This window comes from Oryctolagus cuniculus, chromosome 5 (assembly GCF_051225735.1).
Source record: "Oryctolagus cuniculus isolate XC-2025 breed Fujian yellow rabbit chromosome 5, ASM5122573v1, whole genome shotgun sequence".
In the NCBI taxonomy this organism is placed as follows: Eukaryota; Metazoa; Chordata; class Mammalia; order Lagomorpha; family Leporidae; genus Oryctolagus; species Oryctolagus cuniculus.
In genome coordinates this window covers 140991797-141004303 of record NC_142871.1, presented here as the reverse complement: position 1 = coordinate 141004303, position 12507 = coordinate 140991797, and the positions used below count along the sequence as shown (strand labels likewise).

Here is a 12507-nt window from a genome sequence, read left to right as displayed (position 1 = left end):
TCTCGTCACTATCACAGTTTGCTGTTGTACTAGTTGTTTCATTTCATTTGATTCCTCATTAATATTTCATTTTCATGAGAAAGATTTTCTATCTTGTCCATTAAGGATTTCTGTAGTTCAAGAATTTGTTTTTTAGAACTTCTTAATGTTCTTATCAATTTTTTGAGATCTGCTTCTTGCATTTCTTCTAACTCATCATCTTCATAATCTTGAATTGGGGTGTCTTTTTCATTTGGGGGCGTCATGGTGACTTCCTTGTTTTTATTACCTCGGTTTTGGCGTTTGTTATTTGGCATATTGGAGATATTTGGTTTCTTCACTGTGGTGCTTTTTCTTGTTATACTATGACTCTAGATTAAGTGGCCTGTCTGTTTTTGATGGAGCCTTAGAGGCTTGAGATGGGTGTGGCCTGAGAGCTCTGTTTGGTGTGCCAAAGGTGACACTCCCAGGTTAAGCGTGGTAGATCTCTCTCTCTCTTTCTTTCTTTTTTTTTCTTTTCTTTTTTTTTTTTTTTTGATTCAAAAGGTAAGTAGTTCCGCACAGCTGAACGAAGTTGGAGGCAGTTAGCAGGCAAATGATATACCCACAGGAGCCAGAGATCGGAAGCTCTTTCCCAAGGACCACACAGGGAATCTGTTCTGCCCTCAGAGTGGGCTCAAATTCTCCTTCAGTCTCCCACTGGCTTGCCAAAGTTACGGAATTGTAGCGTCTCTGGAGAGTACTCACGTGAATTCTGTGAGTTCTCTCCCCCACCGTCTCTTTTTTCACAGTCTCAGTTCAGTAGCACCACAAATTTACTAGGTCCTAATCTCCTGTTAATTTGCCCCGCCCAGAGTCAGGTTTTTCTGCTAGGCTCAGGGCCGGTGCAGACCTGAGGTCACTCTGCTTATGACGTATGTCCAAGATGGCGCCTGCTCTTTGTCTTGCTCGCCCTTGAGAGGTGAGCGGAGAGAGAGAAACCCGTGTCCGTACCAGTCACCTTTTTTTCTCTCTCTCTCTCTTCTAGTTAGCCTGGTGAACTTCCCCCCCCCGGGGGTCATTCCCTCTAGTCTCCTCTCTCCGCTTGCCTGCCGGTGTCTCAGACTATTGAGGTTCAGCTCACCTCGCGTTCCAGCGCTGGTGTGTTGAGTCTGCCGCTGGTGTCCCGAACTGTGGGCTCCCACGCTCTCCACGCAGGTCCACTGTGAATCACGCGTTCTGGAAGAGTTTCTTCTGCTGTTTCCTCCCCTACTCTTCCTTGAACCTGCAGTATCTCCACTTTTATTAAACTGTCTCTCCCCGGACTATCAGTGTGCTCCCTTCCTATTCTTCCATCTTGCCTCCTCCTCCAATTCTTCCATTTTCAAGCAGTCCTTCCATGGTGTGGGATGAATGTCTGTTGCCCCTGTGCATGAATTCCATGTGGAAAGATCAGCTCCAGTGAGAACCTTCAACAGCATCTGCAAGTATAGCTGTAACAGTGGTCATTATACAGCTTTAGAATCTGTATCCATACTGATTGAAAAAAATGAAGTATGCCTTGGGCAAACATTATAAATGGAGCAATTATCTTGAGATAATAAAACATTTTGCATACTTATATATGCTACTTAAGCAATGCAGCAAATTTTTAATTTAAAAAAAATTACTCACCAACCTCTCTCCATTTGCACCCCATAACATTTCTATATACATTATCCCACACCTTTTTAATGCAAATAAGTAAAAGCTACAATGTAGGGCTTCTTTGTTATTTTTATGCACATGGGGAATCTTCTTACACAAATCATTATTCAAATTATTCTTACTAGGATTAAATACACCATGGAACTGACTGAATTAAGATGACAGAGTAGGGAGGGAGCTTATGACTCTAATCTAGGAGAAGATGGTTTTAAAAAGTGGGGAGAGTGCAGTTTCAAGGAAGAATTAGGAAGAAAATGGCAGAGAAAATTCCACACAATTTAGAGAGACACACTGAAGCTATGTGGAGAGCATGGACACCCACAACTCAGTAAGCCAGTAGCCGAGAGCTTTTGCACCAGCATTGGAGAGTGAGGTGAGACCAGACTACAGCAGCCCAAACCATTAGTGATAAAACTGCAGGAAGAGCCTAGAAGGAAGCTGGCTTGCAGCCCTGTGGGGGATAGTGTACCTGCCAAACTAGAGGAGGAAAAAAAAAGGAAGGGCACGTTTCTCTCACCTGATCACCCTGCAACAGCATCCTGTAACAAGCCAATAAAGCAGGTGCCATTTTGGACACACATAACAGCTGTGCCAGCTCATGTCCATGCCCAGCAGCCAGCCAAGTGGAGACTCCTGACTCTGGTGGGGAGAACTAACGGGGGCTGGGCGCTTGTGACTGTGGGAGGCTAACACCAATCATTGGAGCAAGGAGTTTCTTCAACAAAAGATGCTGTGAATATTGGACTTACACATGCAGAAGTATGACACAAGATCTCTTACACAAAAATTCACTCAAAATGTATTAAAAACCATAATCTATGATCTGACACCATCAAATTATTAGAGAAAATTGGGGAAACCTCAAAGACGTTGGCATAGGCAAAGACTTCTTGGAAAAGACACCAGAGGCACAAGCAATTAAAGCCCAAATCAATAAATGGGTTACTTTAAATTGAGAAGATTCTGTACTGTAAAAGAAACACCCAGGAAAGTGAAGAGGCAACTGAGAGAATGGAAAAATTATTTGAAAACTATGCAACTGATAAAGGATTAATAACCAGAATGTATACCATAAAGAGATCAAGAAACTCCAAAACCACAAAACAAACAACCCACTTAAGAGATGGCCAAAGGGCTTAAACAGACATTTTTTCAAAAGAGGAAATCCAAATGGCCACAGACACATGAAAAAATGCTCAGAATCAATAGCTGTCAGGGAAATGCAAATTAAAACTACAATGAGATTTCACCTCACCCCAGTTAGAATTGCTTTCATACAGAAATCAGCAAACAACAAATGCTTGCAAGGATGTGGGGGGATAGATACTCTAATCTGTTGGTGGGAATGTAAACTGGTAAAGTCACAATGGAAGACAATGCTGAGATACCCCAGAGGTCTAAATATAGACCTACCATGTGACCCAGCTATTCCACTTCTTGGAATCTACCCAAAGGGAATTAAATCAGCATATAGGGGCTGGCACTGTGGCATATTGGGTAAAGCTGCTGCCTGCAGTGCCAGCAACCCATATGGGTGCCAGTTCAACTCCTGGTTGCTCCAGCTCCAATCCAGCTCTCTGCTATGGCCTGGGGAAGCAGTAGAAGATGGCCCAAGGCCTTGGGCCCCTACACCTGTGTGAGAGACCCAGAAGAAGCTCCTGGCTCCTGGCTTGGGATCAGCTCAGCTCTGGCCATTGTGTTCATTTGGGGAGTGAACCAATGGATGGAAGACCTCTCTCTCTCTCCCTCTCTGTCTCTGCCTCTCTGTAACTCTGTCTCTCAAATAAATAAAATAGTTTTTTAAAAAATCAGCATATGAAAGACTTATCTGCACCCCCAGTTTATTGCAGCTCAATTTACAATAGCTCAGACATGGAATCAACCCAAACGCCTGTCAACTGAAGACTGGAAAAAGAAATTATGGGATATGTACCCTATGGAATACTACACAGTGGTTAAAAAAATCCAATCATTTACAACAAAATGAATGAATCTGCAAAAGATCGTATTTAGTGAAATAATCCAATCCTAACAGGAAAAATAACTCATGTTCTCCCTGATCTGTGATAACTAATAGAGTACCTAAAAGGCAATCCATAGAAGTGAAATTGACACTTTGAGAAGAAATGACTTGAACAGCCTTTGTCTTGACAGTTGAGGAACAAGATTTTTATACTATTCGTTGAACTCTTTACTTAATATAGAGATAGACATGTGTATAAGGTCAATTAAAAATAGATCTCTGTAAAAAAATAAGAGTGGGAATAGGAGAGGGAGGAAGAAGAGGGTTTGGGAGTATGATTGGAAGGGTGGGCATGGTGGGATTATAAAAACTTGCCATGAGACTCCAAATCTCCTGGGAGTAAAAATACCATCTTAAATGTTAAATTGATCATATGGATAGGATTAATGGTCCGGTAATAATAATAGATAGAATCAAAAAGAATGAAGGCTCCAACATGGGAAGCAGTCCACCTAGCAGACTCTTGGAATAACAATCAATTTATATAGCACTCTGACCTCAGAATCAGCCCTTAAGACTTCCTGGTCTGGCTGAAAAGCCTATGATAGTATTTCAGGCATGGAAAGCCAAGACACTGTGGCAAAAAAAATGTCATACATGAAAGACCTCAGTGGGTGAGACCTCAGTTGAAAGAAGTGGTCTTCAAAGAAGGAGGTTATTTTCTCTGAAGGGAGGAGAGAATGTCCACTTTGCTTATGGCTTTGTCTAAATATTTACAGAGTTTGTGGATTCAAAAGGCTTCCATAGCCTAGGCAGCTTATGCCAAGAGCCTCGGGTAATCACTGACGTCATACATAAGAGTGTTAACTGTTAAATTAACAACAGGAGTCACTGTGTACTAACTTCCCATGTAGGACCTCTGTCCTCAAAACATTTATTATAATTATGTCTAAAGTTCACAAAAAAAGAAGTGAAATTAACTTCAAGATACAATGACTTTGAACAGCCTTTGTCTCAACTGTTGAGAAACAGTATTTTTCTGTTTTGTTTTGCTTCTTGTGTTTTTTTTTGCTTTTTTCATGCAAATTGCTGAACTCTTTACTTAGTATAGAGTTGGTCTTCTGTATATAAAGTTAACTGAAAATGGAGCTTAGCGGAGAATGGGACTGGGAATGGGAGAGAGAGGAGGAGGAGGGGTGGGAGAGTGGGTGGGAGGGCTGGTATGGTGGGAAGAATCACTATATTTCTAAAGTTGTACTTACAAAATGCATGAAGTCTGTTCCTTAAATAAAAAGTATCTTGGGGTGTGGTGCTGTGCTGTAGCAGGTAAAGAAGCTGCCTGCAGTGCCAGCATCCCACACGGGAACTGGTTCAAGACCCAGCTGCTGCACTTCTGATCCAACTCTATGCTATGGCCTGGGAAAGCAGTAGAAGATGGCCCAAGGCCTTGGACCCCTGCATCCATGTGGAAGACCAGGAAGAAGCTCCTGGCTCCTGGCTTCAGACTGGCACAGCTCCAGCTGTTTCAGCCATTTGGGGAGTGAACCAGTGGATGGAAGACCTCTCTCTCTCTCTCTCTCTCTGCCTCTCCTTCTCTCTGTGTAGTTCTTTCAAATAAATAAATCTTAAAATTTTTTTTTAAAAATAAAATAAAAAGTATCTTTGGAGGGAAAATAAATATATAAATAAATAAAAATAAAAATACACTATGTATCAATTCTAGATTAATATACATAGAATATATTCATTTTCATTAATAACTAAATTTGGATGTATTAAAATGCATTTAAACATCTCCATATTGAAATACATTCAGACTATTTCCAGGTTTTTGTTTCTACAAATAATGCAAGAATAAATTTTTATATCCTATAGTTTTTATATAGTGGATTTACAAATATAGGAATCCTGAATTAAGGGTACCTACATAGCCCACTTTTCTCAAATATTATTGCAACTTGTAGCCCTACTAGAAATAAATGAGCTCATTTCCTCTCATTGGTTACTCTTGTTTATTTACTTTTAAATGTTTTTTTAAAATAATTGTACATATTTATTGGCTACATTATGAAATATCAATACATACATGTAGTGTGTACTCATCAAATCAAGGTAACCAACATTTCCCTTTCTTTAACAATATTCACGATTACAAGCTTGGAGCTTCTTCTATTTTATCATGAAATAAATGAGGTCGTTGTAAACTATAATGTTCTCACTGTATGGGGTAACACTAGCACCTTGTTCTTCCATTCTGATTTAGTGCCCATTTTCCAAATTCTGTCATACCCCATACCTCTCCTAGCCTCTATTTATCAACATTCTGTGATCAAACTGAGTAGTTCATATTTTTTCTTCCATATATGAGAGAACATGCAGTATTTGTCTTTCTGTGTCTGGCCTATTTCAGTTAACGTGATATCTTCCAGTTCCAGCCATTCTGCTGAAAATGACAGGGGACTCATTGTTTTGTGGCCAGAAAAATTTTCCACCTCATATATATACCACATTTTATTCATTCATCTAATAGTGGACACTTTGGTTGATTCCATATCTTGACTATTGTGAACAGTGCTGCAGCAAGCATGGTAGATTAAGTACTATTTGATACAATCATTTTATATCTTTTTTTAACTTTTATTTAATGAATATAAATTTCCAAAGTACAGCTTATGGATTACAATGGCTCCCCCCCATAACGTCCCTCCCACCCGCAACCCTCCCTTTTTCCACTCCCTCTCCCCTTCCATTCACATCAAGATTCATTTTCAATTCTCTTTATATATAGAAGATCAGTTTAGCATATATTAAGTAAAGATTTCAACAGTTTGCACCCACATAGAAACACAAAGTGAAAAATACTGTTTGAGTACTAGTTATAGCATTAAATCACAATTACAGCACATTAAGGACAGAGATCCTACATGAGGAGTAAGTGCACAGTGACTCCTGTTGTTGACTTAACAAATTGACACTCTTGTTTATGGCATCAGTAATCACCCTAGGCTCTTATCATTTTATATCTTTTTTTTTTTGACAGGCAGAGTGGACAGTGAGAGAGAGAGACAGAGAGAAAGGTCTTCCTTTGCCGTTGGTTCACCCTCCAATGGCCGCCGCGGCCGTGCGCGCTGCAGCCGGCGCACCGCGCTGATCCGATGGCAGGAGCCAGGAGTCAGGTGCTTTTCCTGGTCTCCCCTGGGGTGCAGGGCCCAAGCACCTGGGCCATCCTCCACTGCACTCCCTGGCCACAGCAGAGGGCTGGCCTGGAAGAGGGGCAACCGGGACAGAATCCGGCGCCCCAACCGGGACTAGAACCCGGTGTGCCGGCGCCGCTAGGCGGAGGATTAGCCTAGTGAGCCGCGGCGCCGGCCTATCTTTTGTATAAATACTCAGTACTGGGTTTTCTGGACCATATGAAAGCTCTATTTCTTGTGTTTTAAGGAATTCCCATGTTGTTTTCCACACTGGCTGTACTAAGTTACATGCCCAGCAACAGAGTATATGAGTTCTTCCTCCATAGCTTCATCAGCATTTGTTAATGTTTGTCTTTTTTTATCATAGTCATTCAAACAGAGATTGAGCTATCTCACAGTGGTTTCAATTTGCATTTCCCTGATGGCTAGTTGGCTAGTGATATTGAACAGTTTTTAATTTATTTGTTGGACATTGGTATTTGTTCTTTTGAAAACTACCTATTCAAGTCCTTTGCCCATTTATTAATGAATTACTTGTTTTGTTGCTGTGTCTAAGGGTTTGTTTTTTTTCAGTTCCTGATATATTCTGAATATTAATCTTTTGTTAAAGAAGTAGGTTGCACCTGTTGAAATCCCTGCTTAGTATATACTAAGTTGATCTTCAGTATATGAAGGTAATTGAAAATGAAACGTGATGGAGGGTGGGATGGAAGAAGGAGTGGGTGAGGGGAGGACCACGGGTGGAGGGAGGTCGGGGGGGAAGCCACAACAATACAAAAGATGCATTTTATAAAAAAAAAGTAGGTTGCAAATATTTTCTCTCATACTGTTTGGATGTCTCTTCAACCTATCGATTGTCATCATTCCTATCTAGGAGCTTTTGAGTTTGTGGTAATCCTATCTGTCTGGTTTTGCCTTTGCTGACTGTGCTTTTAAGGCCTTATCCAAAAAAAATCATTGCCTTTAACTATTCCCTTCTGTTCCCAGAAACTGGACCTCCTGAAATTCTCTCATTCTGGAATCTACTTAACATTGTTTGTCTTATAAGGATCCAATTAATATGCCTCAGAATCATCCCAAATATAACCAACACTGCCTCCAAAACCCAAATAGTCCTACCAAGAATAGTGAATTTTAGTTACAGAAATGCAATAATCAATAATTTGCATTTTTCGCTGAAGGAAATGTACAACATTCTCCAAACCACAGAACATCTTAAAAATTTATCAGCTAGAAAGTCTATGAATCTTTGGGAGATTATCTCCCTGTCTCTGGAGTACACGTATTTTAAGATTTACGTACTTATTTTGAAAGTCAGAGTTATAGAGAGAGGGAAAGCTAGAGAGATCTTCCACCCACTGGTTCATGCCCCAGATGGCTGCAATGGTCAGCACTGGGCTGGGCCAAAGCCATAGCCCAAGAGCTTCATCCAGGTCTACCACTTGGATGGCAGGGGCACAAACACTTGAGCCAGCTTACATTGCTTTTCCCAGACCATAAGCAGGAAACTAGATCCAAATAGGAGCAGCTGGCACACAATCAGCTCCTGTAGAGTATGCCAGTGTCACAGGCAGCAGCTTTATCCCCTGTACCACAGCACCAGCCCCTGGAGCACAGGGTTCTTTTCAGAGCATCCACCCCTTCGGCTCAAGAGGTGTAATTACCATGATATAATTAATATAGTGAACCAGAAATTTTTCTGCATAATTTTCATATGATGCCTTTAAATAAATTTCTGACAGAGAGCTGCATTATTATAGCCTTGAGGCAATGCTGTGAATATTCACTTCAAATGAATATAAAGTATTTTGGATCTTTCTTATTAATGAATATTGAAATTAATTCACACACCAAATTACTATCCAAAGCTGCCAAATATAGGCAATTCAGTTTTGCAGTCAGAGACTGTGATCATGACTTATGAGGAGTCCTGTGAAAATAGTGAACCAGAGTGAAATGAATTTAGACAATGATCTTTTTATCCAGTGGTAGTCAAATGGCAGCACCTGCCCTGCATCTAACAAGTCCCTGATAACATTTTCAGTTATCTCTTGCCATAGTAGCTCTCAAAACATCCAGACATTTCCCTTTCCAAAATATATAGTTGTTTGGATAAAAGGCCATATGTCTCCTTTGGTTAAAAACTAGGAAAAATTTTACTATATACACTTCCAGTAAAATTACAAGTGCTTCCTTGAGAATTCTGCACTTCCTGAATTGATGTGCTTTGGGAACTGGCTCAGAGGTGGAAACTGAAACTGAATTGAAGAATGATCTGTTGAGGTAGCTGATGTCAGCCTTCTGCTCATCACTTCCAACACATATCAAGCCATCAATATTATTATTGATTTACATAGAACTTTCCCCATGATCCATTTGCCAGCATTGTAGACACATGTAGGTCATGATCCTTTGTCTGTCATTCCAAGCCTGCTGCCTTTTACAGTAATTTAATCAATTTTGGCTCTCACAGATGCTCTAACAATTACTTATCTAAAAAATACAATATTTCTCCCCATTAGCTCAGGAAATTGTGAAATTCGTGTATAGTTTTTTTCATAATGTGAATTTTCTATGAACTTTCTAAAGAATCTTTGTTATTTAATTTCAAAATATTTTGCCTCAAAATAAATTCATACTTTAATTTTATTTTCCAAAAACTTTTTGAAGTATCTTCATGTTATCAGAATCACTTAAGGTCATGAATTGTAGAACAATTTATATAATTTTAGCATGTGGAGGGGGGTATATATGAAAGACTAAATGCAGAGTATAATGACTTTTATCATCCACTACCTGGAACTGGAACAATCTTTACAGGTTAAGGGCATACTTCTCCACAAGTGTGCCCCTGCTCCAGATATTATATGTATCTTTATAAGCTAGAATTGATCACACTAACTCCTGACCACCTGGCTACAACTTTGGAGGCTCCCACCATACCCTCAGATTTGATAAAATGACTCACAGAACTCAGGAAACTTCCCTACATAATACAGTTTTATCAAAGTAAATGATACCAACTAGAGCCAACTGAAGGGAGCAACACATGGGGCAAGCTTTGCCAGGGTCCCTAATGCAAAGCTTCTTTGTCTTTAGGGTGTATTGCCTTCCCAGCACCCTGATATGCAAAAATATGGAATGTATTGCCAACAAAGGAATCTCACTTGAGTTTCTTATTAATTGACACACAATATTTGTACAAGTTGATGGGGAATCCTGAGCTTTAGTAATAGATGGCAATTAAGGTTCATCACATAGACACAATTGAGTATTGGCCATGTAACTGAACTCTGTCTCTATCCTCCCTCACCTCCTGAAGGTAGGGCTAATATCAACAAGACTCAGAACGCTTATCCCCAGACCCATGGTTGATCTCTCTGGCATAACCAATGTCCATCCTGAAGCTGTTCCAGGGGTCATCTCAAGAATATAAATTCAGGTATAGTCCAGAAGCATGTATAACACAGACATGTCTCTTATATGACTGGGGAGATTCTTAGGTTCTTATCAGCTCCATTACAGGAACCCAAGGCAAAGATCAGGCGAACAATTGTAAACCAAGTACCTACTCTCTCCCCCTCTGTTCTTCCTACCTTCTTTAATTCCTCCATAGCATTTAATTGCCCCTGTAAATTTGTGTATTGGGTGCCCCTATTGCACCAAACTTTAAGTTTATACTATTGTAGAATTTCTTTTCCTCATTTCCATGTTTCTTGAACCTACTTTATTGCCTGATATAAGATTCACTCAAAATTTCTGAAGGAAATTTGAAATTAGGTAAACTAATCACTTATGGCTGTGAAGTGATGTGAGTCTTAATGGGAATCATGTATGAGTCTTCTTAGTCTTAATGGTATTGCTGGCAGTCTTTAAACAACTTGCTCCCAAAGGTTTTCTTCAGGGCCAGCATCACTTCTTTATTCCTAAGGGTGTATATCAGTGGATTCAGCACTGGGGTGACTGCACTGTAGATGATGGCCACTATCCGATCCTGATTCATGGAGGTGGCTGAGGCAGGACGAATGTATGTGAGGCCCACAGGTCCATAGAAAAGACATACAACGATAAAATGGGAGGCACAAGTAGACAGTGCCTTATGAAGTATTCTGCAGGACCGGTTCTTGAATAGAATGAAGCCAAGAATATAGAAATAGGAGAGGAGGGTAAGGCAGAAAGCACCCATAGAGATGCTGCCTGTGACCACAGAGAGCAGCCATTGGTTGAGTAACGTGTTACTACAGGCCAGTTCCAGGAGAGGCTTGACATCACAGAAGAAGTGATTGATTTTCTGAGAGTGGCAAAATCTCAGGCGTGCAGTCATGATGGAATGCATCAGAGCATAAAAGAAGCTGGCAATCCAGGCCATGGCTGTCAGCATAATACACAGCTGAGGGTTCATGGTGACAGTGTAGCGAAGTGGGTTGCAAATGGCCACAAATCGGTCAAAGGCCATCACCGCCAGCAAAAGGGCCTCTGTGCTTCCTAGAAAGTGGAAAAAGTGTAGCTGCGTGATACAGCCTAGGAAAGATATGCCCCTGTGAGTAGAGAGGAGGTTTATGAGTACCTTGGGAAGTGTCACGGAAGAATAGCAAATATCCAGGCAAGAAAGATTTCCCAGAAAAAAATACATAGGGCAGTGTAGTTTTGGTTCCAAAATAACAATCGCTAATATAGCTCCATTTCCAATCAGGTTTATTAGGTAAATAACTAAGAAAGTCACAAAGAAGGCAGGTTGCAGCTCCTGAACACTGGTCAGGCCAAGTAAAAGAAATTCATTCACCATCGTGACATTCTCCATCACTTTGAGGAGCAAAGATAACAGTAACAATCAGTTATTTTTTCATTTGGTACTGTGGGAGTTAAGGGAGACAAGTTTAACCTTTGGAGACACACAAGAGTAAACTACAATGTGAAAATGCCTAATAGTGAAGCAAAATTTACTCACAACAAAACAAAGAGATACTATATATCCCTGATAAATTCTGAATCCATAAGATAGCATTAGATTAATAATGCCAGGATGTTATTAATAAACTACATTTAGATAAAAGGTACTTAACAAGAGTAGTAACTGAAGGAGCTGACCTCATGTATGGCACTGTAATTAGGAACCAGAAATTTAACCCATACAAACACAAACAAGAGTTGCGCCCAGTGTGTGATTCTAGAGCTTAACAATAATGTAGATGTAGTCTTGAGGGGATTCCCTCACCTCTTCTGAGATGCCTCAGAGCCACAGAGATTAACACATCTCTCTTGAAAACCTAAATAAAACTTCAATATTGTGTAAGTAGATGGCAAAAAACAGCATTATTTGTATCATAAGTCACAAGACTGTAGAGTGGCAGATGGGCCATGGGTGTAGCCGAGGAAATTTTTGACGTAGTGAGAGGTTTAACAGCAGGAAACCTCTTAAAACACCCCAAAACTGTTCAGTCCAGAAGAAATGCCTGACAGTGAGTGGGATCCCTATAGGAGGGCTGACAGGAACAGCACAGGGGGAGTGATAAATGGCATAGTAAATGTAAGAGGAACAAAGGAAACTTTGTCATTTATAAAAGAAAATAGTCATTGCTATCAGAAGCCGGCGCCATTGAACTGAGGATTTTTTTTTTTTTTTGACAGGCAGAGTAGACAGTGAGAGAGAGAGACAGAGAGAAAGGTCTTCCTTTGCCATTGGTT

General features: G+C 40.3%; 1 protein-coding gene across 1 annotated transcript; it reads right to left on the bottom strand.

The window, feature by feature from the left end:
• Positions 1–10672: 10672 nt before the first annotated feature.
• OR12D3 (olfactory receptor family 12 subfamily D member 3) lies at positions 10673–11623 on the bottom strand. Its single transcript, XM_002714322.4, has one exon. It carries the CDS (start codon positions 11621–11623, stop codon positions 10673–10675), a length of 951 nt encoding a protein of 316 aa, XP_002714368.3.
• Positions 11624–12507: the final 884 nt, after the last annotated feature.

What these genes read in the sequence shown, in the direction of transcription:
- OR12D3 (XM_002714322.4), bottom strand. Translation starts at nt 11,623, where the DNA reads ATGGAGAATGTCACGATGGTGAATGAATTTCTTTTACTTGGCCTGACC.